At 41.4% G+C, this 27899-nt stretch overlaps 1 protein-coding gene across 2 annotated transcripts in view; it reads right to left on the bottom strand.

The window, feature by feature from the left end:
- The window catches only part of PLCG1 (phospholipase C gamma 1), an 85865-nt gene that overhangs the window by 39093 nt on the left and 18873 nt on the right, over nucleotides 1-27899 (bottom strand). For both annotated transcript variants that reach the window (XM_063455714.1, XM_063455715.1), the window contains exons 3-6: nucleotides 1633-1785; nucleotides 1440-1533; nucleotides 752-799; nucleotides 500-584 (exon numbers count right to left, since the gene is read on the bottom strand). In XM_063455714.1, the coding sequence (XP_063311784.1) occupies nucleotides 500-584; nucleotides 752-799; nucleotides 1440-1533; nucleotides 1633-1785 (380 nt within the window). The remainder of the gene's footprint in view (nucleotides 1-499; nucleotides 585-751; nucleotides 800-1439; nucleotides 1534-1632; nucleotides 1786-27899) is intronic.

The following is a 27899-nucleotide window of genomic DNA, read 5'->3' as shown; positions in this document are numbered from 1 at the left end:
AGCAGGGTCATAGCCAGAGTGGAATGAGCGTTCCAGGCTGGCTAACGTTAAATCTGCATATTAGGGGTCTGAACGCATAGCATGCAGGGGATGTCCCACTAACGAGGTAATTGATGTCACGGAGGGGAGAGAGAGGGGGGGAGAAAGAGGGGGGGAGAAAGAGGGGGGGAGAAAGAGGGGGGAGAAAGAGGGGGGGAGAAAGAGGGGGGGAGAAAGAGGGGGGGAGAAAGAGGGGGGGAGAAAGAGGGGGGGAGAAAGAGGGGGGGAGAAAGAGGGGGGGAGAAAGGGGGTGGAGAAAGGGGGTGGAGAAAGGGGGTGGAGAAAGGGGGTGGAGAAAGGGGGTGGAGAAAGGGGGTGGAGAAAGGGGGGGGGAGAAAGGGGGGGGGAGAGAGAGAGGGAGATTAAAAGCTAAGAATGGAAAGAAATGGGATCTATCCAGGTAGGTGTTAAATGATAGAATAAGTAGAGCCAGAGAGTGATTGGGAAGAGAATGTCTTACCGTAAGCCGGTCTCGCAGAAATCTCATGTTGGGAACCCTGTAGTTAACTTGGGAGAGCATGTTCTTCAAATCTTTTACCGAAATCCTAAAAGAAAGGGTGTAATGAATGAGTAAGTGAAGAATGAATCCCCCCCAATAATTAATTAAACAAGTACATTTAAAATCAGCATGAGACTCGACTACTAAACTTAGAAAGGGAATGATAACACAAGACAGCTGGGACACTTTAAAATGATGAGATCCTTTACTTACTTGTCCTCCCGGTTTCTGTCCAAAGAGTAGAACTGCTTCCGGAGCCATCTAAAAAGGCCAAGTGTATGGATTAAATATGTGGAATAATACATTGTTATGCAGTGTCAATAAGACTTTGTTCTGCACAAGAAAAGCAATTTAAAAAAAAAAATCAGCCATTGCTTTTATATACGAGAAATAATAAATGTGAGTGAAATCACTCTGAATAAATGAATTTTATTAGGATTGTTCTAAATCAGGTTCTAAATCACAACAAAGGACAAAATGATTATCCGGGATTGCTGTATCTCTCATGCAGAGAGAACTTGCCGGCATTTTGGTTCTGGACTGCCCTTATGGGTTGGATCAGTCTGATATTGCAATTTGTATGGTTTCTCTTCGTAATGGCTCAAGTGAGCAAAAACATATTTAATTAAAACCTGAACTGGGGCTAAACTCTGGGGAATCAATTTTCTCTAAGCTTTTGTCCATTCTCATAAGCTTTGTTTTTGTTCCAAGTCATGTCAGTGTATTCTAACGGCAATCTACAATGGGATTTTTTGTATCTTATTTACCAATCACTCTTACTAGGTTCTATACTCAGAGCTACATGTATTGGCTCCATAATGATCAGCATAGATTATCGGTTTCAATTTTCATCCTAATTTTATTTTATAATATGCTATCCACAAAGCACACCAAGTGTTACCTTTCTATCTGCAGAGGTGTAGGGGCCTGCAGGGTGTCCTGGAGTAGCCAATTTAATCCTTTAATCCACATGTTAACTTCTTCCTCGGATGTGGCTATGCAAGAAAGAAAGTAAAGGGGGCACAAAATCAATAACTGCTTACGGTCCGACATTTAATGTTAGATCATGTTACCAAAGGGGACTGCGCACACACCTTGCAGGCTCAGGGTCTTCAGTCGGAATTCTGTGCCGTACAGGATAACGAAGCAATGATCTGTCTCCAGTCGCACAGTCGCATCCTCTTGGTACCGATCAAAATCCCTGGAGTTTCTTCCTCTCCTGATTTCCTTCATCTCCCGGATATCGACTACAGAGAGAACAAATCAGAATGTATGTGATGCAGAGTGACCTATCTCACAACCAGCACTGTATACACACACATAGTAAGGATACAGAGCCAAAGAATAATTAAAGTGCCCTCGCTCACATTCATCCATGTTGGTTTAATCCAGAAGTAGACAAAAGACATTCCATAAACTCTATGTAGATTTGCAGTTCAATATATGCCTACTATTGAAAAATAACCAACTCCATAGTAGGAGCTGGGAAACTTTTATATATTAAAAAAATTAAAATAATACAATTATATATATATTTAACATAAAAAAAAAATATATCTAAAATATGGTACACCCACTGACCACGTGTATTGATGTTTAAATGAGCTAATGGGTCCCAGCGTCCCCTCCCTCTCCCCCCCCTAGACCCCTCCTCAATCCCTCTCCCCATCTCAATCTCTCTCTTTTCTACTTTCTATCACTATTTTTCCTCTATTGACTTTGAATGGTTCCTCTACCCCCTACTATCTGACGGCACATTCTTCACCCTGCCTCCAGAGAGCTCCTACCACCGGGGATTAATATGGTTAGACCACACTCCCATTGAGGCTGCCTTCTACTTAAGGTCGGAGCGGGGAAGTATACTTGAGTACAACAAGGCCCAACAGATGCCGTCACCCTGTTATCCTGGCCAGCACGAATCATGCGATGGGAACAATCAAGTCTCTTTCTCTCTTTTTTCTTATTTTACATTTATTAAAAAAATTAAGGTGGAGCACCCTGAACCTGTGTGGTACGTCGGGGCGGTAGTGCAATCTATTATCTCCAGCGTAACAGGTTGTGTTTTATTGCTATTGTACTTATATGCAACCTATATGTTCTTATGCCTGCCTGGATGTACTCCTATGGGTTTATGTCGGAAAATGTTACTGATACATGTGATATTGTAACCTTATAATAAATAAAGAATTAAAAAAAATATATATATATATATCGGTTTACAAATCAGCTTGGTACCAATCTGTAACAATAGTTGAGTTGGAGAATCAACTATTTTTGCTTGAAAAGGTAGGACTATAGCACCCTTTGCAAGTTTTATCAGGGTCAAAAAATAAATTTAAAAAAAGCAACAACTTTTTAGCAACACCTCACTCAACACTTTCAAGAGAGTAGCAGCTCTAAGAAGCCCCTTATCCTAAGGGTATTGCTCTAATATTAAAGGACGTTTTCCATGCACAAGCCGCCTAAAAGACAGGAGTATAGCTAAAGGGACACTCCAGGCACCCAGACCACTTCTGCCCATTGGAGTGGTCTGGGTGCCAACTCCCACTACCCTTAACCCTGCAACTGTAATTATTGCAGTTTTTTTATAAACTGCAATAATTACCTTGCAGGGTTAACTCCACCTCTAGTGACTGTCTACTAGACAGCCACTAGAGGGCACTTCCTGACTCATAGCAAAGACCTCCAGCGTTGCTCAATTCCCCATAGGAAAGCATTGAAATTCTTTATCAATGCTTTCCTATGGGGAGTGCTAATGCGCATTGCCGCGCATGCGCATTGCCGCGCATGCGCATTAGGTCTCCTCGGCCGGTGGGCGGGATCAGTCCCGCCCACCGGCCAACGCAGTCAGAAGGAGGAAGCAGCGACGAGGGACATAGTCGCTGCCTAAGGTAAGTGACTGAAGGGGTTTTCACCCCTTCAGCAACTGGGGATTGGGGGTGGGAGGGGAAGGGGACCTGCAGTGCCAGGAAAACGGATTGTTTTCCTGGCACTGGAGTTTTCCTTTAAGACTTGCCATTGAGACAGTTTATGTATGGCTGCAGTACTTCTAGTGGCCAAGACATGATGTGGAGCTGTTTCCCAGCATTCTACCTGTTCTGTTCCTCGTCACCTGTGTCTAATCTCATGAAATCACAACCAGGAAGTGCACTTGTTTTGCTTGCACTACAGTACCTGCATATACACCCCTTGGTGGACACGGCGCTGTAGCTTCGACTAAGCCTCAGTATCTTAATATTGTATTCTGCTATAGGAACAGTAACTGATGCAGAGCATTCCAGAATCTGCAGGAGGACTCGTTAAAGACAGAATACAGACCGTATTACAGAATTAACCAGCAACGGACAGTATATGCATATCAGTGGGTGTCAGCGATTTTATTTTTAAAGTAGTCTTACCTCCACACTTTAATGTATAGAAGTGTTAATTTCTATTGGAATCTGCACTTATTTTAAAGTTAAAAGAAAAATAAAGACACACTCCTCACACAAGGTGTTTCAGCAAGCTCAAGTGTTTTAGGGGTCTGGGGTGTCCCTTTAAGGCTCTATCCGCATACTAGTATTTCCCCTCATTTTAAATGGCTTTCCCTCCATTACTTTTTTTTTAATTGTTTTAAATTGGAATGTTTGCATCTTATGCCCCGTATCCTGTCCATCCACCAGAAATTGTCCTTCTACAATTCAGGCCTTCTTGGCCTCCCTGACAACATGGGAATTTCTCCGCACAAATGCATTCCGGAACCTGTACAATATTAAGTTTCCTGTTTATTTGGTCCTTAAAGGCGCCATTAAAAAGTGCATGATCTCAAACGCATCTCTCCATAAAGCAGTTTAGACCACTTAATGGACAGCACTACATGACAAGCTGTGATAATGGGACCAGTGTGAGTGTGAACGACTTAAAGGCACTAAGTCACTAGTTAAATATCTCAAAAAGGGCATAGAGTTGCACAAATTAACTCCCAAAACCTACCTGCCGTACCATAGGTTATTAAAAGCTTGTTTGTCATCACCAAATGTTTCCATGGGAAGTCTTGGATTACCCCTTAAAATAATGCCAATCCCATTTGGGAAACAAAGCACATCTGTGCTACTCCTTGTCCCTTTTATAACTTCTCTAAATCCTACAGTGTACTTTAACCCTTACAAACCTGCACTGTGCATGACATACTTTTTGTCATCTAACCAATAAAACTACTGTCATTATCATTCTAATCACCACTGTAAGGGACACTATAAGCATCTAAACTACTAAATCTTAAAGAAGTGGTTTTGGTGCAATGACCCTGTCCCTGCACGCACAGCAATGTTTATAACAACAACTGGGTCCCAAAGCCCTGGATTGGATCAAGATTATCCATCAAGATAATATCAGAAGAGGCGAAGCATCTGCAACACTGCGGCCAGGGTGGTCTCATTTTATTTTATTTAATGTAAACAAGGGACTAAATCTAACTAAAGCGATAAACAATGTAATCTAACTAATGTAATAAATATGTTAAAAATGGTAACAGTATTTATTTAACAATATCAAAAGATCTGGCAGTTCTTCATTACTAGGAGTAAAAAAAAAAATAATAATAAAAAAAAAAAACTTCAGATACTCTGATCTGCCGAGTGGTTCTCAGGTTCCCAGGTTCCCACTGTGCATTAAACAAGGAAATATTTGATCCAAATTTTTGGATAATGCATCGTGCCCAACATGCTTAAGGACAAGCAAAAGCTAGCTAGAAAACCTTTAGTAAACACACAAAATAAAACTGAAAACAACTGCCAAACAGATTTAAAAACAATAAGCACAAAACACGGGCAGTTTTTAAAGGTATATATAATGGCATACCTACCAACATTTATTTTTTTTTATTCTTAATTTAAAAAGACAATAAAAAAAAAAATGACATATCAGTAGAATACCGTAACGTGTTAAACACGTTTAATGTCATTTAAAGATACGTTACTGTGAGTATTATTGCTGTGAAGCTCTGATATACACTCAGACAGAACAATGTGGAGCTCCGAAAAGAGGGACACAAGTATATAAAACAGGAACAGAGAGATTTGGGTTCAAACTGTCCCAAACAGTCTCTAAATAGGGACAGTTGGTAGGTATGCAAGGACGCCCAAACTATTTCACATAACTGTGCCATTGCTAGGATAACACACAGGGCCCCATGCCAAATTTTTGGAAAGTGTTGATAATTTTGCCCAAGGACAGTTACACGGCATTATTTCGATAGCAAGTTAAAATGAGCACACTCAGAACAGAGCAGATCAATACTGCTGGTTTTAATGTTTAATGGATTTGTGTTACTAGATTTTACATCACGCTGTCTCCAGCACATCATACGTATACAGGATGGTCGAAAACAAGAACAACACTGGGGGCAGGATGGATAAGGGGGGACATGAATGCCAGCCTTGCACAGGAAGCAGTTATAAAGGAAGTCAGTATGCGCAGTGCAGGTGCTGCATGTGGTTTCTAATATGCAGTCGAAAAGCCTGCACCACATCCTGCGCCTCAGTCCTTGGAAACCAAAGCCTCTTCTGAGGAAGCAATAATTCGTAAATATCTTTAAAAAAAAAAGCGGCTAGCTAAGTCTCCATGGCAGCAGGCTGCTCACCAACGCCATGCACAGCTGCAGTGTTTCATTTGAACCTTCTAGCAGGCGAAAAGAGTAGGGTTTAAAAAAAAAAACAAAAAAAAAAAAACAACACACTGACATCAATAAAGAGAAGAGGAAAAAAATTAAATTAAAAAAAAAACACAACTTAATCCTCTACACCTATATTTTCCTCCCACATTTAGAATTTAGCTCAGCATATCTGCAAAACTTATGAATGATAAGAAAAGAAACAACAAAAACATACGTATATTCTTCCCACACTGAAACCTCATCTTGTGTCATTTAAAGAAGAACCATACACCTAAACCAGTCGGGCCTAGTGTAGTAAATGAGGTGCTATAAAAGTCAATAGCCCCCGTTCCCCAATTATTTGTGACGCGTTCTCGGTGTAGTTGTTGAGGATGCGGGCACTCCAAAATGGTTTGACATAAAATTGGTGGATGGTACCCCCCCAAAAAAAACGAAAAAAAAAAAAAACACATAGCACATAACTACTAAAATGAGCTACATAGATTTTGGTGCTTAACGTATTCCTTTCCTTCCTCGGGATCATCTTATGCAAATCCTGAGCATTCTTAAAATCTCTGCGGAGTTATCCTTAGATAGATCATCAAAACATCTTATTCTGAGCAGCTTTCAAAACAGGACTAGTGGTAATCAGCCGTAAGCCTTGCTGACTTAACGAGTAACACTATTACATGCATTTTAAAAACAAATGTCCTGTGTCAGTAAAATATCTATATCTCAAGGTTCCATTAAAAAAAGGCACCTATAAATCACCTACAAATTGCCTTCTGGCACCCATATTACACTGTAAAAAAAAACCGCCATATCACTGACTGGCTGAGAGCAGCAGCTGACGCTCTAAACCAATCAGCGGCGCACCCCTGCGGCAATCTGCGCTTCCTGAAGCTGAAATTTTAGAAGGATGCTGCCTGGGGGGAGAGTTAAGATTGGTACTGGAGGCAACTTTCGGGATCAACTGTTTGATAACGGTTTAACCTCTGAAGGTGAGAGAGTGTGCCTGGGGACCTCTTTTCCCCATAGTAACTTAATTTAGATGAAGTTGTTATGGTGCCTGGAGTGCCCTTTTAAACTGGATGTTAGCCACACAGAGCGGACATTTCTTAAACCGGTGTCTTCTATGTTGTATCATGCATACACCTTACCTTATTCTACCCTTCGTATGCCGAACTAGATACAGCATTTTGGGGCATAGCAATGATGGCTGCTGGCTGAGCTCCTTGCAAACTTCCTTTAAAAAGGACTACTACAGTACTAACGGTGTGATAACTCATCTGGCGTCCGCTCTGCGCCAGTTACTTCCTCCATTGTAAGCTGGAAGTTCCCACATGAAATTTCCATTAGCTCTCCTAAGCAAAGCCCTGTTGTGCCATTAGCAAACAGTCGGGACTGCTCACATGGGGGCGATGCACTAGGGCACTCCCAGTACTATAAGCACTGCAGCATACTCTACTGGTTATGGTGCTTGTTCCTGTAACTACATGGTTCCTTACATGCAACAGGTACTTAATGCAACTCACCCTGGTACAGTTCATGAATATATGGATTGTGCACTTTAGGGACATCATGTATAAATTCTAAAATGTGATACAGTTATCCTTAGCCTTTTCCAGGGATGTATTCGCTGTAAACGACAGGAAACTGGCTAATGCATATTACACGGCAACAACAGGAGTGCTTTATGTTTGTACAACAAGCGCTTCATTACACGTATGTGATGAGTGAAAGTGGCCAGGTGAATGCCCAGCGTAAATATCGGGGCTGGCATCTAAACCAATACTAAATCCACCGCAGCTCAGAATTCATTTACTCGACTTTTCATTAAGCCAACTCACACGGTTACTGGCTAGGATGAGAATGATGGGAGTTATAATCCAAGCAACCAGAAGTGGTTCATATGTGCAATATATATGCCCTGTCTCAAGTTCTTTTTATGGAGCTCTGCATAAAGGTTCCGGGATTGATTTCTTTTGTCTTCAAGGGCAAACCACAATGTGCTTAATACCATTCGAACAGAGCAGCAGATTCTACGGCAACATTAAATAAAGCAATAGGCAGCTTCTTGACAGAATATTCTTCTTTGTATGTAAACAGATAGCTGGCGAGTTATGGGGGCAGCAGACATGCAGTGCAAGACAAATGAGTGACCTTTTGTGGTATTCTAGAACAGGAAGGACTCCTGGGTAATTGGTTTCCATAATACAGTGGGACCTCTGTTTACAAACGCCTCGGTTAACATAATTTTCGGTTTACAAATGAAAATTCATTGAAAATAATGCCTCGGTTTACAAACATTTTTCGCAATACAAAGCAAGTTTCCCCAAGATGCATTGCACCTGGGAGGTTTATAGCACCGCCCCCTGCACGCTGGAGCCTGTGGGTTGCACGTGGCGTCGAGTGTGGAGGTGTTGGAGCGGCTTTTGCAACGAGTTTTGGAGCCATTCTGGAAATTGTTTGCAGTTGTTTTGGGACTTTTTGGTGCATTTCTCAAGCCGTGGAAGGCTAGAGAGCTGAGCAAAGTCGTTTGCATGCATTTTATTGTGTGTTTGTTTCCATGCCAGCTCATTTTGACTTTTTCTGACCTCCAGAACGGATTAATTGGTTTCAATGCATTTCTATGGGAAACCGCGTTTCGGTTTACACATTTTTCGCAATAAGAAACGTCCCGGAGAATGCATTAAATTCGAAAACCAAGGTCCCACTGTATAGTGCATAAGACTTAGAAAGACTGACACAGATAATGCTTGCATTTAATGTCCAGTGACCTCCTGACTGCACATCATCAGGACAGGCTGAGACAGTGCTGGGTTTTCATCTAATGTACAGCGACCCCATGACTGTATAATATCAGGACAGGCTGAGACAGTGCTGGGTTTTCATCTAATGTACAGCAACCCCATGACTGTATAATATCAGGACAGGCTGAGACAGTGCTGGGTTTTCATCTAATGTACAGCGACCCCATGACTGTATAATATCAGGACAGGCTGAGACAGTGCTGGGTTTTCATCTAATGTACAGCGACCCCATGACATTATAATATCAGGACAGGCTGAGACAGTGCTGGGTTTTCATCTAATGTACAGCGACCCCATGACTGTATAATATCAGGACAGGCTGAGACAGTGCTGGTTTTCATCTAATGTACAGCGACCCCATGACTGCAGGTTATGAGGACAGGCTCAGACAGCACTGGGTTTCTGCTGGATGTACAGCGATCGTATTTGAAATAGATAAAATTCCAACACCATGGAGAACGGTCTGAGATTGTTTTGCAGAATTACTTTTGCAAACGACCATAGAATAAACCACTGAACCACAAGAAAGATTTTTTTTAAATGCAATGTCACAATTAAAAAAAGTCGCTGATGAAGACACCAATTTACCAGTAGATGCACAGACAGACACCAGAGAACGAACAATTTTAATGAAATCATAATTCTTTAATATTGCAGGATGTACAGTTTTAAATAGAACGGTTTTTATTCCAATTATCATCTTTTAAAAATGACTGAGCATTAAGCTTGCCGAACTTATTCGCTTTCACCAAAGAAGGACAACAAATAGTTCTCCAGATATTCAAGGACCAGAACTGCCATAAACCTTAGCCACATGTAGACAGGTAGACAGGTGGACAAACAAACAGAGAGAGCTTCAGAGCCATCTGTCTCCAGACATTACCCACAGGGGTGAAATCAGTTTGTGTGGAGAGATAATTGGGACAAAGGGAACAGTATGCTTTAGATGAACAGTTAGGAAGGTTACATGCCCAAGCTATCCATCTTACCACTAAAGGATGTTTGTTTGCTTACAAGGCATCCTACAAGAATGAGATCTATTTGCTGCCAAAAAATTTAAATAAAATCACAGCCTTATAAAGCATCATAAACCTCGTCCATTTACAGTCCCTCTATAAAAAGCCGCACAGCAATAAAATACATTAAAATATTAATGGGACACTGTAGGCACCCTTAACCATTTTCAGCTTGTTGACTGGTCTGTTGACCTTAGAGGCTGTCCCTCCATTCAGTCTAAAATACTTACTGGCAGTTTAACACTAAATAAGGGTCCATGGTCACCCACAGCCCAGCCCCAGCTGGAGGTATGGCTAAGGCTGAGATTACACACTTCCTTATAGACATATCAATCCTATGACAGGCTGAAAGTGGTCAGCTGACACTCTCAGCCAATCAGTGCTGCTCAGGCTTACACTTCCTCTTTAGCCAAGGAGGCACTGCGGGGATGGGCTGCCGGGGACTCATGTTTAGCATTAAAACCATCGTAATGCTGACATCGGCCCCCCCAACGATCCATCAGACTGGACGGCAATTTGGTAAGCAACAGCATCCCTCACCATTTGCGTTAACCATAGGGAACAGGCCTACAAAACGCTTCTCCGATGGTACCCGACGCCCCTACGGATGAAGCAAATTAAATGCTCGACCACTGACTAATGTTGGAAAGGATGTGGGTCACAGGGTACCTATATCCACGCCTGGTGGCACTGCCCCCACATAGCACAAATCTGGTCGAAGGTAGCGGACCTGGCATCAGCTCTCCTGCACACAGAGATTCCTCTAGACCAGTGGATCTAAACCCCACGCCCTCTTATTCAGGGCACAAAACAAACTACTCGCCAAAATAGCCTTGGCCACAAGGCGCACAATAGCCGAACAATGGGGCAACAAAAACATACCCACCCTAGACACTGTACTCAAAAAAACAGAAGAAGCCAGGGAAATGGACAAGCTCTCAGCCCTACTCCATGACACAACCCACCACCACAACAAAATCTGGGACCCCTGGGTCATATATCGACTGACTCACCCCTAACCATAACCCAACACCGCGAGACAACGGCCACCCCTGCACCCCTCCCCCACTACCTGTACTAGAGGCCACCGCCCTGACCTCCCCTGATCCCCACACCCCCCGCCGACCCCCTTACATAACCACTGGATCACATCTGACCACTCCCCCAATATTTTCACCCAATTCGCCACCCCTGACGCACACTACCTCTCACCCCTAAGCCACCCATCTAAGGTAATAACACTGAATTAAAATAGCCCGCAGACTAGATAGAATAACCTAGAGTACGCCTCAACTACTAACTTACGCAAACGACAACGATTACAAAGAAACAACAACACCACGACCCTCCGCGACTCCGTCCACTCATCATATGAACCATACAAAGGGCCGACACCCCCACACCCCCTCCCCCTGCCCTCACCACAGGGTCCACACCTTCTAAAGAAGGCCCCCTGACCATGGAACACCACCACAGCACACTGGCACGAGCGGCTCACAGCCCACCAGACATAGCCTAATCCCAAACAACATCGTAAGGACCTAGCTTCTTGAAGAACAAAGGGATCTCACCTGGACTACTGATACGTACTCAACCCACCTTCCCACTTCCTCCACATGCCCTACCCACCTCAATAACCCCCCTGGAAATACATACCACATGACTATATAACGCCGACAAAAATTAAATCCCACCAAATTGACAACTCAACGACCTATGCTTACGAGAATGAGAGGGACATTGTCCGCAACACTTACTCGAAATTATGCTATTCCAGTCTGTGATCTCATCTCTGAAGTATTAAAAATGTTAACTCACTATACTAAATGGATCGCACTTGTACCCCACCCTTTTACATTCTGTACCCCTCAAATACAGTCGAAAAACTTAAAATACTGAAAATAAAGAATAAAAAAAAAACAAAAAAAAAACAAACCATCATAATGCTGAATGGAAAGATAGCGCCTGGGGCCCTCCAGACACTATAACGACTTCAATGAGATGAAGAGATTATAAAGCCTTTAAGGAGCCGGTCATCCACAACATGTTTGTGCACTGTGACAAATGCTCCTTGCCACGAACGTTTGCCACAAACTCCTGGAGGAGTGTGGAAGCTGGCATCTTGCCCACTGACTATGGGCCAGGTCAGAAACACCGTTTGGGATTTACCCTGCTCAGCCGCCATTAGCAGCTTTCCCTGGGTGCCTCTGGTTCGGCACTTTCCCTTCATTCGAACGGAACCGAACGCTAGCTCCCTGGCAGCTGTTAGCATGAACCAAATCCACAAATGGCCCTCAGCAGTACTTAGCCGTGACCGCTATGGAACTAATTTCAGCATGAAGACTTTGTGGGTCCTCAGTCACCTCAGCGGTACTTAGCTGCGAATGTTATGGAATAATTTTCTACATGAGGTGACCATGCGGTTCCTGGATAACTTGGGGTACTCCGGGGTTTTGAATCACTTTACAACCCACCAGGAGAGTGCTATTTGGAGGGAAGGTGCCTGAGACTAAGGAGAACAAATGCTACCTTAAAGCCAGGCGGAGCACCCCATATTTCGGACACAGGAGCTTCCGAAAGTTTACCAGTAAAAAATACCAAATGCCCTGGAACTATTTTGGGCATAGGACCACGTGTGGGGCCAGTCAGAACTTTAACACGGTGGCGTTTCCACTACACTGCATGGATCTTAGCGCTATTTGGACAAATTGGGCGCTTAGATCAGGGCTATTTGGGGATGTATACTATGTGGGGTTATTATATGTTTTTATGAGGTTTAAGGTTTTTATGTTTTGTGTTGGGATCTCCATTCCTGGGAGATAGCTTACCAGTCTAACTCAATTATCTCCCAGGCCCAAGGAATCCTGGGAGGGGCTTGTGTTGAATACAATTGAGACCCCATGCTGGTGCCTGTGCATAAAGTTTTGCTCATTAAAATCAGTTGTACTCCCAGAGGTGTGTTTTCTAATTACTGGGAGAGGAAAGGGCTAATCACTGCTCAGCACCTTGTTCCTGCTCATGGATGATTCAGCGGGGAAAGTCCTTGTAAGGACTACAGCTCCCAGGACTGTGTGTTGTCCAGTCCTTGAGAGGGAATAGAGCCAGTCCCCTACCCTGTTTTGCAGGACGCAGAGGCTCTAGGAGGACCCCAGTTAAGCCACGGCGACTGGGGCAGAAGAGCTGAAGTTCTCCTCTGTTCCAGCTAGGAAGCGATCCTTGGCGGAGGTACCCAGCACCACAGTGCACTCCTAAGCAGAAAGCAAACCGCATCATCATCTATTGTATGTCCTAACAGACAAGCCTATAGGTCACTGGGATGACTATTCAGTAGCTAAAAAACAAAAACACTTAGTGTAGTAGCTTTGATCTCCGGCATACACGTTTATCCGTATCAACTCATGCATCTGCATGGCTTTAATTCACCCACAGTCACATCCTGCCTCTGGCCTTTCATTTAAGTGGACTTGTCACCTTGAGGGAGGGTAATTAAACTGTATTTTATTTTACAAAAAAACGAAGAACAAAAAGTTCAATGTCTCTGGTTGTGCACCTGTACAGACAACCCCAGGTGACCCAAGGGGGTAATGCCAGATGCCTACTCAGAGACTGGTGTACCAATTTGAGACTCCAGATGTCTCAAGAAGGGGCATAACCCCATATATACAAAAGGTCAAACAACAAAATGAAAAAATGTGGTCAGATTCAAAGGTAACTTGAAACTAACCGCATCTCTGGAAATATCAATAGCGGTAGTGTCTAAAATTACAATCCTGGCTGTAGGTTGTAGGTGTCACTGTGAACCGCTGTGAGTGTCACTATAGACCCATAAACAGAAAAAATCATAATAATGCTGCTAAATACAAAAATAAAGTATATACAAGTGATACTAGAGTTCCATGCCCGTCCATAGAGGGGTACATATAGGTAGGGATAAATTATGCCATATGACATCAGAAACTCACCCCTAATTATCAGCTTTAATATAATGCACTATAAGGAGATAAGTATAAATCCCTAGGTCCCTACCATAAATACCTCCTAAAAAAGGTTAATAATAGGTACAAAGTAAAAAGAGGCTCCAAATGGAGCTAGTACAGAGGTAAAGGGAGATCGAGGAAGGTATAAAGTGTTAATAGCAGTCAAATTCGGACTGCTAGTTTAAATTTAAGAAGCCTCTCTCCCTGTTAATCTAGCTAGACAGGCATAGAAAAGAAAAAGAAATAGAATATAGATTAGGTGATTAACATGGTGCTAAAAACCACCAGTGCCCAGTGCTCATATACATGATATGAGAGGAAAAATTGCCCAACGTACGTTTCGGTGCTAGAGAGGAGCACCTTCGTCAGGGGCCAACATTAGACTGTTAGTGAGTCTCTTTTATATGTTATATGCCAGGAGGCATGAGTACCTTAGACCAATAGGAACTGGGGGAGTGTGGTGTCAGCTGTACTGCATTTCTCTAAGTGTATTATGTCCAATCTACAGGGTAAGCATCGAGATGTACCTGGAGGCGGGGCTTAATGCCGGTCACATGGTCCGGCATATCGTAGGACATGTGATGTGACCGGCCCCATGTGGTGTGGGCTAGGCCAATGGTAGGGCTTTTCTACTAATTATTTCCCCCCATTGTGTGAGTGCGACCTGCCCAACAAAACTAGGTGGGCGGGCGCACGTCCGAGCGAACCCAGCCGCCAAACACGCAGGGGGGAACGCTTGATGCCGGTCACGTGACTCGGCGTGTCACGAGTCACGTGATCTATCCGGCCTTTCGTCATAGAGGCTGGACCCGATATGTCAATAGACTCCACCCATCTGGGGGGAACACTTGATGCCGGTCACGTGACTCGGCGTGTCACGAGTCACGTGATGTATCCGGCCTTTCGTCATAGAGGCTGGACCCGATATGTAAAGGGGCAGCCATGCCTTTTCAATAGACCCCGCCCATCTGGGGGGAACACTTGATGCCGGTCACGTGACTCGGCGTGTCACGAGTCACGTGATGTATCCGGCCTTTCGTCATAGAGGCTGGACCCGATATGTAAAGGGGCAGCCATGCCTTTTCAATAGACCCCGCCCATCTGGGACCGGTGGGCGGGTCATATGATGAAATGGGCTGGTACCCTTAAAGGTAAAATTTCAGTATAGGGGAACAACGGGATAACTCCCATTGATGCCTATACATTAGTATGACAGCCCTAAGGTCTCCCCAGTAGCCCTAAAGCCTCTCAGGTACAGATATTGGATACATATAAATACACTGAAGTATGTATAGAAATAAAAATAGAATTAGATATAAATATAAATAATGAATGTACATATAAAATGCAGTAAGTGGATGGTCCGATGTGTCCGGACCTGATCCAATTAATTCTCCGTACCTATGGTCCTGTATAAGGTATTCATGAAAAAATAATGAAAATAAGAAAAAATAATAAATGCCAAATAATAAATAAGGGTAAAGAAATTAAAGAAATATGTACATATCTACACTAAACACTACACACGCTATATTACAAAATGTACAAGTGTATCAGGCGAAATAAGCTTATTAAATATATATGTCTAACAAATGTTACAAGTATGTCAGAGACCCATAAAGGTGCGGAGACACTGTGTCCAGCCTGGTTCCCTTAGTCTTCAATGAAGGGTGTATACGAAAAACCCTCGTTGAGTCCGGATGGTGACAATGTTTTAAGCTTATAAATCCAGAAACTCTCTCTTTGGAGTAATTTTTTGTCTAAATCTCCCCTTCTTGGTCCAAGGGTGACACTCTCAATGCCGCAAAATCTTATCCCTTCAGATGATCCCCCATGATGTAGTTTCAAATGTTTTGAAACTGGGGTATCGATTTGTCTTTTAGGGTTAATTGAGGTCACGTGCTCCCTTATTCTCAGTTTAAACATACGGGAAGTTTTTCCCACGTATAGTTTATTGCATGAGCATGAGAGTAGGTATACAAGACCCTTAGATTGGCAATTGAAAAAGTGGCGAACTTTAAATTCTTGTATCCCTAAGGAGTCTGGAAAAGTTTTCGAAGGGCGGCGTATGAATTTGCACGCCTTACATTTTCCACATTGGTATGTGCCTAGGACTGGAGACTTTAACCATGAAGTTTTCTGAATGCTAGATTTAAGGTGACTTGGGACTAGGATGTCCCTGATGTTTCGTCCCCTTCGTGCTGTCACGGACGCCTTGGGTGTAATCACCTTCTGTAGGTGTGGGTCTTGGTGCAGTAGGGGCCAGAATCTATCAAGGATACTCATAATTTGATGCCAGCCTGCATCAAAATTCCCTATTTTCCCCATAGTGTAGATATGTACATATTTCTTTAATTTCTTTACCCTTATTTATTATTTGGCATTTATTATTTTTTCATGAATACCTTATACAGGACCATAGGTACGGAGAATTAATTGGATCAGGTCCGGACACATCGGACCATCCACTTACTGCATTTTATATGTACATTCATTATTTATATTTATATCTAATTCTATTTTTATTTCTATACATACTTCAGTGTATTTATATGTATCCAATATCTGTACCTGAGAGGCTTTAGGGCTACTGGGGAGACCTTAGGGCTGTCATACTAATGTATAGGCATCAATGGGAGTTATCCCGTTGTTACCCTATACTGAAATTTTACCTTTAAGGGTACCAGCCCATTTCATCATATGACCTGCCCACCGGTCCCAGATGGGCGGGGTCTATTGAAAAGGCATGGCTGCCCCTTTACATATCAGGTCCAGCCTCTATGACGAAAGGCCGGATACATCACGTGACTCGTGACACGCCGAGTCACGTGACCGGCATCAAGTGTTCCCCCCAGATGGGTGGAGTCTATTGACGAGGCATGGCTGCCCCTTTACATATCGGGTCCAGCCTCTATGACGAAAGGCCGGATAGATCACGTGACTCGTGACACGCCGAGTCACGTGACCGGCATCAAGCGTTCCCCCCCTGCGTGTTTGGCGGCTGGGTTCGCTCGGACGTGCGCCCGCCCACCTAGTTTTGTTGGGCAGGTCGCACTCACACAATGGGGGGAAATAATTAGTAGAAAAGCCCTACCATTGGCCTAGCCCACACCACATGAGGCCGGTCACATCACATGTCCTACGATATGCCGGACCATGTGACCGGCATTAAGCCCCGCCTCCAGGTACATCTCGATGCTTACCCTGTAGATTGGACATAATACACTTAGAGAAATGCAGTACAGCTGACACCACACTCCCCCAGTTCCTATTGGTCTAAGGTACTCATGCCTCCTGGCATATAACATATAAAAGAGACTCACTAACAGTCTAATGTTGGCCCCTGACGAAGGTGCTCCTCTCTAGCACCGAAACGTACGTTGGGCAATTTTTCCTCTCATATCATGTATATGAGCACTGGGCACTGGTGGTTTTTAGCACCATGTTAATCACCTAATCTATATTCTATTTCTTTTTCTTTTCTATGCCTGTCTAGCTAGATTAACAGGGAGAGAGGCTTCTTAAATTTAAACTAGCAGTCCGAATTTGACTGCTATTAACACTTTATACCTTCCTCGATCTCCCTTTACCTCTGTACTAGCTCCATTTGGAGCCTCTTTTTACTTTGTACCTATTATTAACCTTTTTTAGGAGGTATTTATGGTAGGGACCTAGGGATTTATACTTATCTCCTTATAGTGCATTATATTAAAGCTGATAATTAGGGGTGAGTTTCTGATGTCATATGGCATAATTTATCCCTACCTATATGTACCCCTCTATGGACGGGCATGGAACTCTAGTATCACTTGTATATACTTTATTTTTGTATTTAGCAGCATTATTATGATTTTTTCTGTTTATGGGTCTATAGTGACACTCACAGCGGTTCACAGTGACACCTACAACCTACAGCCAGGATTGTAATTTTAGACACTACCGCTATTGATATTTCCAGAGATGCGGTTAGTTTCAAGTTACCTTTGAATCTGACCACATTTTTTCATTTTGTTGTTTGACCTTTTGTATTTTATTTTATGTTTTTTTCAAATTAATGCTTGGGTTTATTGAAAAGAAAAAAAAATAGATTGATTTTTTTGAAACATTTTTGCACACAAAAGCCCCATAACCGTGATTGGTGATGACTTTATTTCTGTAACCTTTACTTTAATAGATATGGACATTTCTCACTTACAGCTTATTAAATTAGAAACATCACTGGTCTCTTCCTTATTTCTTTCTATCGTTAATATCACCCCTATGACCACTTTGCTAAGGTTCGATAAATAAAGAATCACAATGACATTTCAGTGAGTCATACGCTTAAATGGACGCAAGAGGAAATGCACAAATGTTTAAAAGGAAATTTGGAGACACTGTTTGCATATTGGCAGAGGTGTAAAAATAATTCTAAATATTACAATATGTGTCCCTAAACTGATTTGCTACATTTCATTAAGAAATCTATAATGCAGCAATCCATTAAAGGGACACTCTAGGCTCTGAAGTGGTTATTGTGCCAGAAGCCAGTGTACCATCTTTGACAGATTCAGGCAAATAAAACTCACCTTCCCCTGCAGCCGTGGCCATTGGACACCAGGCGGAGGAGTCACCGTCGGTGGTCAGAGCCCAGACGGTGAAAGACGCTTTAAACACACATAACCACTTCATCTTATCACAGTGGTTATAGTGCTTAAAGACCCTGTCCTTGCAGCTTTAAAAAATAAATCAATCAAATGTAATTATTGAAATGTGTTTAGGGCAATTACCCTGTGTTGTCACTCACTCAGCTGGCATACTGGCTGAAAATTTCAAGCATAGTTTTAAAAATCCTCCTACCAGAAAATCAACAAATTAAACTATTTTATTCCTTGATAAACAAAACAAAACATAACATTAAATTGACACAAGTCACTCTGTTTGGAATTCTTTCTGTCCTATCAATTTGAGCGCATGTAGTTGCCTGCCTCTGCTGGTCTGTAATTCCTACAATGCTCAGTGAGATTCTGTCCAAGACTGGTGGGAATATTTACATCTGCTGTAATGGCGTAGTTGGGTAGCTATTGTCTACAGCATGCTTGTGGTTATAGTGTTACTTAAATCTGCCATAAGCGTTATAGTAATTTTTCATTCATACAAAACACACAGTTATACTTTGCCACAGAAGAGCAATGGTCACATCCAAATACAATTTGGGTAATGGCGTCAGATGAACTTTTGATATGGTGGGGTGCTAGACTTCACTTCTGTAATCTGATTCCACACTCTTAATCCCCAAATACAGAACCCTTAAAGGAACACTATAGGCACCCAGACCACTTCAGCTCAATAAAGTGTTCTGGGTGCCAGGTCCCCCAGGTTTTAACCCGGCAGCAGTAAACATAGCAGTTTCAAAGAAACTGCTATGTTTACATTGCAGGGTTAATGCAGCCTCTAGTGACTGTCTTCCTGACAGCCGCTAGAGGCGCTTCCCCGACGCTCAATGTGTAATTCGCATTGAGAATGCAGAACGTCCATAGGAAAGCATTGAGTCCACTCGGGAGCAGACGTCTGAGGGGGAGGAGAGGTCACCAGCGCCGAGGGAGCCCGGCGCTGGATTAGGTAATGGCTGAAGGGGTTTTAACCCATTCAGCCCTGCGGAAGGGGGGCCCTGAGGACTATATAGTGGTCCTTTAACCCAACATGAAGTCATGTACTGTTCAACGACACAAACCTATGGAAACCATTTGAGAAATGAAAACTTAGATATACCGTATTTTGTTTAAAAAAAAACAAAAAAAAAAACCTCTTAAGACTTTTGCTAGAATTGCATTAAAAAAAAAAAAAATCGGCGAAAGGAAATGAATCATAATAGTTGATAATGGAATACTGACCAAAAACGAAAGATGAAAGAGAAATAGAAAGGGTCGACAAAGAGCTGAAGAGTCGAGAGAGAAAAAAGGTCAAGAGTGGGAAGAGGAATATGAATAAAACCAAGTCCTTGCATGTGTCGCACGGATCAGAGATAAACATTTTTAAAATGTGGGGTAGCAGATTTTTGATCCAAGGAGAGATCTGACTACCATTCTGGGGTCAACAATGAATTTTTCCTAGTTTGTTGTAATTGGAAGTGCTTCAAACTGGGTTTTCTGCCTTCTTTTGGACCAACAGCAAAAACTGATATGAGAAAGGCTGAACTTGGTGGACTGAAGTCTTTTTTCAGCCTATGTTACTATAGTGCATTAAACAGAAAAATATTTTTTACTTACATATTTAACGGCGGTGTAAGAGGTGTTTTTGTTCTATTCTCTCAGCAAAAGGCATATCGTGCACAAAGACCTGGTGCAGAGGAATTTCCCTCCCATCACATGACTGAGCCATTTCTGAGCCAACGTGAGTACGTATGTAACCTTCTCCTGGCTACAAACAATCCATTTCATCCTCCACTAGCAACATTCTTGTGAACCATTTCTAATATGTTTGGCCATTCTGATGGTATACTCTAGATAGCCACACAACTTTTTGCAATTCTGGAAGAAACATTACTGGAAGATATATCTCAGCTCCTGTCTATTTAATACTTGCAAGCATACTATAGCACATCTAGGTTGGAGGAAGAGTTCTTCCCAAGCCACATTCAATATTGTAATAATAGACACCGAGCCCACCTCTGTCTGTGAGCTGGGACCCACTTCATACAATAACAGATCAGGCATTAGCAGAGCACGACCTCAGCTCAGTATGACAGCTCACCAACCAGTATAATAGAGGAGGAAAGTAAAACATTTCATTTTTAATTTTTTTTTTTTTTAAATAAACAAAAAAATAAAAACCATACATTGCACTCTGGCCATGCCAGAATTCAGATGCTCATAGCTGAGCCCGCAGCAGGTTTTCCATGTAAGACAAGGTAATGGTGGAGGTTATTAAAGGGAGACTCTACTGCCCATATTTTGTTGCTATACACCAAAAGAAAAAAACATGCATTTTTTCACTTAAGTATATCTAAAAACAGCTAGCTAAACCTGCAGCTCTTTTTTTCTGAAAACTATGCAAACCCTCGCCTTCTTCTCCAGCCCAGACTTTCTGTGACTTCCCAATGCAGCTCAACGAGACATCTTTGTAAGTCAGGTGCTCTGTGCAATTACCTGCCTCTTCAATTTAACTCCACTGAGCTAACCAAACCAGGAAATAACAGGACCGGTTAGCAGATTGATTAATTTATAAAAGTGCCAATTTCTGGTGGGGGTAACCTCTGGAGCTAGACACACTGTTTTTCCTTGTTAAATGTTCAAAATACCGTGCAGTTTTAAGTGAACAGATTTTTTAAAAAAGTATAAAATAATATCAAACATAAAAACAAAAATGAAGTTTGAAATATTAGGAAAATCAATCACTACTAACTCTTTGATCTTTTCACTATCAAAAATCCAAACACTGTATTTATAACTGGCACCCTTACAAAGAAATGCATTTTGCAAAAACATGCCCTGATTATACCCTAGCAGCTCACCAGTACATTAGCAAAAACTGCCAATCAGGAACTATTAAGTCAGGAACCAGCTTTGCAAGCATGATCTACCACATCAGCGATAGATACTAGCATTGATGTGAAAAGTTGAGCAGTGTGACATATCTGGCCATTGGCCAATGTAGGACCATCTGACAGTTCCAAGAACAAATGGATTATGGTTTTAATAATTTGCAATTCTCTCATTAGCAAAGGGGTTAAAACGGTCAGCAAAACATTTAAAATACATAATGGAATAGAAGCGTGGAATATTCACACTCCTGATTGACACTTATATAGTATTAGACATCATTTGATTCAATATACTTGAATCTGTGACGGGCAAATTGAATAAACAGAGTAAGAAGAGAAATAGTTGTATCTACGGGACATATGGACTTGGGTTATGATATCCTCTAAACGTCATTTTGGGCCCCATGAGAATGCTACATTATCTGCTCATATCCTGCCCTGGCCTTATCCGAAGCACTGGGTAATCAGTCTGATGGTTTTCCAGCCAGACAGACCCTTGGGAGCGAGAGATGGATGGGCTTCCGTGTACAGAGGGAAAACCCCCTTTAAAGGGATGTGCAATGAGCTGAAAGATTAATATGAAGATTGAGGGTAGTTTAGGGGTAAACAAAAGAACACAACACATTACAGTTAAAATCATAAAAAAAGAGAATCGTAAAAAATAAAAAATAAATAAACTCAACATGAGAAATAGATGCATTTAGGATTAGTAATTAAACTCCAAACTGTAGTGAACGAAAACCTGAAAGGAAAAATTTAGGTTATAGATTTTTCCTCAAATCAGCTATTGTTTGCAATTCGGTCTTCGCTCATTCGTCAGTCTTTCTAATAAATGAACAAAATTTCGGACAATAGCGAATGCCCAAGTGTTCAACTGGGCATGCGCGGGAATTTCACAGCGAGAGCTAGTGTGGGCAGATGACGTGTCCCGCAGGGCCTTCATCTGGGAACACAAAAATGGCGGCGCACCCTGATGAAGCGGGGTCAATAAACTGTGGTGGAATCGGGTGGGGGGGGGGGTGAAAAAACAAAACCAAAAAAAACAGCAAAAACAGATGGATCCGACAGCACTGCTTTAATTCGATACAATTAGGATTTTAGTGAATAATTCTGGTTGTGTTTCTTATATTAAACTTGGTAAAGTTCGGCTGGTGAACCTTGCTCTCCAGCTATTATTAAACTATATTTCCCACAATGCTTGACAAGTCACTGTTCACCTGCCTAGTGTAAAAGAAAAAAAAGGAAGAAAATAAAATGGAGGAAGGTTTTTGTAAAATAAATAAATAAAAATAAACAGACAGGTGGGTAATACTGAAAAATCACTTAGTGGTAAGACACCGACCGGCCACTTCATGCAGCAAACTGGGCTTGTAATAGCTACTGGATACATCTGCAGGTAACATGATCTACAGAGACAGATCAATAAGCAGCAGACAGGCTCCCCTTGGCCATAACAGCAAGGGTACAGGATGCACTATTACAATGCAACAGTAGCAAACAGCTAAAAAAAAAAAAAAAAAAAAATTAAAAAATGAATTAAAAAAATATAAAAATTAATAGTTGGCAAGGATTGCTTTTACTCCAGTGCTACTAGTCACGTCCATTGTACTACATCATTCAAATAGTATGGGGTTTTGTGTTTTTTTATTTTTGAAGAATAAACAAAAAACAAAGAACTATCCTAAAAAGAAAAAAAATATTGACATTATTATAAAATATGTAATAAAAAATTAAAATCAATAAATGTAACATTTGATTTGTTTTACCAAGCAGCACAATAACAGATTGAAGAGTATGAAAGAAAGATAAATATATTTTAATAAAAAATGTTTTAAATGAGAAGCCATATTACACGAGAGAGAGTGTGTGTGTGTCTTTTAATCTTTTGTCTCCACAAACACATAATATATTTTGTTTAGTACAGTGCAATATGTCACACTGGAAATATTGAGCATCACTGTGGGTGGAACTGAAAAAAGAAAAACAAAAAGTGCTAATTTAGCATGTATATGGCATTTCTAATGTTATTCTTGTTTGTGAGGTGCGTAGGTAATATAAGGAAAGAATGAGGTAGGTGTAGGAGTATGAGGTTTTTTTTTTATGGGAAATCAGAAGAAAAAAAATAAACCTTACAATTGTGTGTTGCAGGAAATGGGTGTATGTTTTCGAGTCAGAGTTGCACACAGATCTTATTTTGTGAAACAATGAATTATGATGTCAAACGCAATGCCACTTGTATATCTTCTCCTCCGTCGATAAGGATAAACAGGTAAAAAAAAAATTTAAAAAAATCCAAAATCTCAAATTAAATAAGGATTAAACGTGATACATTGTATATAATAAAAAAATCTAATTAAAAAAAAAAAATACACCAAGTGATCCACATTACATGAAATTCTAATATCTAGAGCCACTAAACTGTGAATTATAGAGAAGAAAAAAAACAAAGCGACATCGGCGTTGGATTCAGGTAAGTGGCTGAAGGGGTTAACCCCTTCAGCCCTGTGGGCGGTGGGGGACCCAATAACCATATAGTGCCAGGAAAACAACTGTTTGCCTGGCGCTGTAAGATCCCTTTAAGTAATCCACTGCAGAGTGAATTCAGCACAGTAAATACTACTGATGTGTTATCAGTGTGTTGCTGAACGTTCAATCCCAAACTACCCGCTAGGAACTCAATGCTGGTATACCCCCAATCCAATAACGCAAATCAACAAAATGTATGTACATGCCCACATAGAAATCCCAAAGGAGGGCAGAGGGCTGTTGTATATTATGTGTAATCTTACCGTAGTCCAGGGGCGTACCTAGGGCATTTGGCACCTGGGTGGGTCCTATTTTTGGCACTCCCTCTCCACCCAACTTTAAATGTAAAAAACAACCAACATTTTTTAAATGTATTTAGCACTGAGCAGTGTTTGTGTGTTTGAATGTAAGCATGTTTATGTATATAGTATGTGTGATTTAATGTAGAGGTGTGTTTGTATGTAGTGTTGGCATTTGAATGCAAGCATGTATTTGTGTTTTGTGAGGTATTTGAATGCAGTGGTATGGTTATATATAATGGTGAGGTTTGTATGTAGTGTTGATGTTAAAATGCATTTTTGGCGAATTGTGGCTACTGCTGTGCATGCGCTGTGTATCCCATCTGACTGGAAATAAGATATCAGTAATGATTACTTCACAGTAGGAGGATCAGAACTGCAATAAAGGGTCGATTTACTTGATTTTTAATCCATTCAATTCAATGGGCCTCAGAAATAAAATTAAATAAAAAAAAAAACAGATATTAATATCATTTATTATATTAAAAAGACAAAAATGTCACCCAGACCTCTTCAGCTTACTGAAGAATTCTGGGTGCAGCGGCCGTGTAGTTAAAAAAAAATGAAATAAAACAAATTAAAGGTAATTTTATTAAAAAAATAAATAAAAAAAAACTGCTATATTTCCACTGCAGGGTTAAACACACATCTAGTGTGACAAATAACTAAAGTTGGCCTTCTACCATTACCATAGTTTTGCCTCAACACAGCCTAGGGGAAGGAAAGGCCCTAATTGTGGCCAAAATTGGTCACCAGAGACCAGGCTCGGACTGGCCATCGTGCATACCAGGCAAATGTCCAGTGGGCCGCGATAGCCATGGGCTGAGGCCGGCAGAAAAAAAAAAATAACAAAAACGTCAACAATGGGAGCAGTGTCAGACTGCCATGCTGCACAGAGCAGTACCTGGGACTTTGTCTATTCAGCTTTAAAATTGCTGCAAAGATACTTACCCTGCATCAGTGGACGGAGGTCAATTTTTTGTGGTACGTTGGCTACCTATCTGACTCTAAATCTGGAACCTCCATGAGAATTACAGCCATTGTGATTGTGGTCTTCCCAGACAGCAACACAGCTTGAGGTATTGGGGCCTAGTCTGGTTGATGAGCTCTGTGGATGGGAGAAGTGGCTTAGCTCCGGGATGCCTGTCTGGTATCCTGCTTGTGCCTCGTCCCCCACCTTGGACCAGCAGAGGTTACCCTGGTCCACACCAGGAAGGCTATAATATATACATTGTAAAACGCTACGGAATATGCTGACACTATATAAATGCCAATACCAATACTAATAATAAATCGAGTTTATCTACAAAGGAAACACTTACCTGGGTGCACCTATTCATCGCAGTAAAGACAAGATGGCCTCCTCATCAGCTTTATTACAAATCACAATGCAAGGCTCATTGAAGAGATGGGATGCAACATTTCTAACAGCATTTAATGCCCTTTGTGAGAGATTCTGGCAATGCATATATAATTGTGATCTCCAGCTCACCTCAACTGCTTCATGTGGAGTTTTAGCCAATGTTTCTCCCACTAGGCTATGAGCCCAGAAGGGTCCTAACCCTGTACACCATCACACAGAGCGGAGGGGTCAGTGGACTATGGGTGGATTTGGGATGACTACTTTGCCGAATACAGCCGTTTCGATCTTTATTACAGCAGCTATACAAACTTGAGTGTCGGATGATATTAAGCTTCCTTGCCCAGCCATCTTGACAAGGTTACAGTCCATTTGTTCTGGGTTTGCATCATGATACGGTGCACGTTTCACTTGTTTGCTTTTAGGAAATCCTTTGTGGTTTACAGCTTCATTTAACTTTTATAATTTAAAACATTTTGCAGATATGCACATTGGTTAATAAATACCGCTTCTTCGTTTCAGACATGCCTATACCAGTTAGTGCTTTTGTCACTGCACTACAAAAGAATAAATAAAACTTCAAAACAAATAGAAATAAGTTGATAACAGCCTTAAAATTAAAGAAACCCTATAGGGTTAGGAACACAAAAATGTATTCCTGACCCTATAAACACTGTCTATACACATTCTAAAAGGTAGGCCTTATACAAAATAAATAAATGTAAAAAAAATAAATAAAAAAAAAAAACACACCTCTGCAAAAAAGTTTCCACAACCCAAAATTCCATACTTTTCCACGTTCCAAGACGTGGTTGAGTATTCGCTGCCAATCCTGGCCACTCCATGTTTTCGGGAAATGTACATCAGATCCAAAACTATTCCAGACAGGCTACTTTAACTACTTGCTATTGGAACAGATTAATCAAGGTGAAGAGATAGGATTACATCTCATGTTTTATTCTGGTCTGATTTGTTAATTGTACACAAAAATGGGGATGGAATAAAAAAAAAAATGGTTTCCACCTCTTGATATTTTACATCAATTTTGCAATGCTCTTGTTATGATTTGTGGATTAGCGTGTAGAACCCTAAATTGAAGCAATGTCTTGGAACCCCTTCAAAAACCCTGAATAGCCTTATTCAAAGACATAAAATAAACAGAGTATATTGGTTCCTTGCTCCCGAGTGCAGGCTATATCGGGAGTGCTGTGGTTTTGTTCAGCGCTTGGCAGTATCATTTTCTAGAGTGCTATATAAAGACAGCACAAAGACCTAAGAAAAGAAAAGAAATGCACTTTTTTTTTTTTTTTTATATATATTTATTTTTTATATAGTCCACTTTGGTTAGACGATAAATCACATGTTGCTGTTTATAGAATACTGCAATGGGGCAGTCATGTAGATTGGACATTTTATTTATTTATATTGTGTTATACGTGTGCGCAGCATTTTGTCGATATTTTACATGTGATAGAGATTTCTTAACACAAGTGGAGTAAGATGTTCTTTGAACCCAACCAGCTCTTCTGAAGATATATAATTGTAGGGAACTACAAATTAAAGTTTTTTGGGGGAAAAACCCCAAAGAAGAGAGACATGCGCACAGAATGGACTTTGCTAGCTGCAATAGTGCCATCCAAACATTTAATGGAGGGGAGGAATACACAATGCCCCCCACAAACATGTGTGCCCAAACATTTGTAGATTCTGTGTCCTTCACCTACGGTTTCTGTATGTTACACATTTTTTGTTAGAATTAATGGAACACTATAGGGTCAGGAACAAACCTGTATTTCTGACCCTTTAGGTGGTTTGCCCCCGCCCCTTTGGAAGGGGTTAAAACTCACCATATTTCCAGCGCCCCACAGGTCTGCCGGTGCTGCCCCCGCCCCGTCTCCTTGGTGACATCAGAATTTACGATTTAGTGACTACAGTGTCCCTTTAAATGTTGTTTGTCTTGTTTACCTATTGTGCAACGCTGCAGGCAGAATATGTTGACGCTATATAAATTATCATTTTACTCCAATATACACTAGTACAAGCAATCAATGTTTGGGACTTGGTGGCAGCAGTGGAGTTATCCTAACTTTTTTTAAACATATAGATACTGCACTAACCTATTCCATTATCCTTTTTGGATGGGTGGATGGGTCACTAGGGTGCGGGCATTTTTGTTTCTTGACGCCGATAACATATCTCTAAATGGTGGAGTTCAG

This window comes from Pelobates fuscus, chromosome 5 (assembly GCF_036172605.1).
Source record: "Pelobates fuscus isolate aPelFus1 chromosome 5, aPelFus1.pri, whole genome shotgun sequence".
In the NCBI taxonomy this organism is placed as follows: Eukaryota; Metazoa; Chordata; class Amphibia; order Anura; family Pelobatidae; genus Pelobates; species Pelobates fuscus.
Note: the sequence above shows the minus strand (reverse complement) of the source record. Positions and strands in the feature narration are given on the sequence as shown.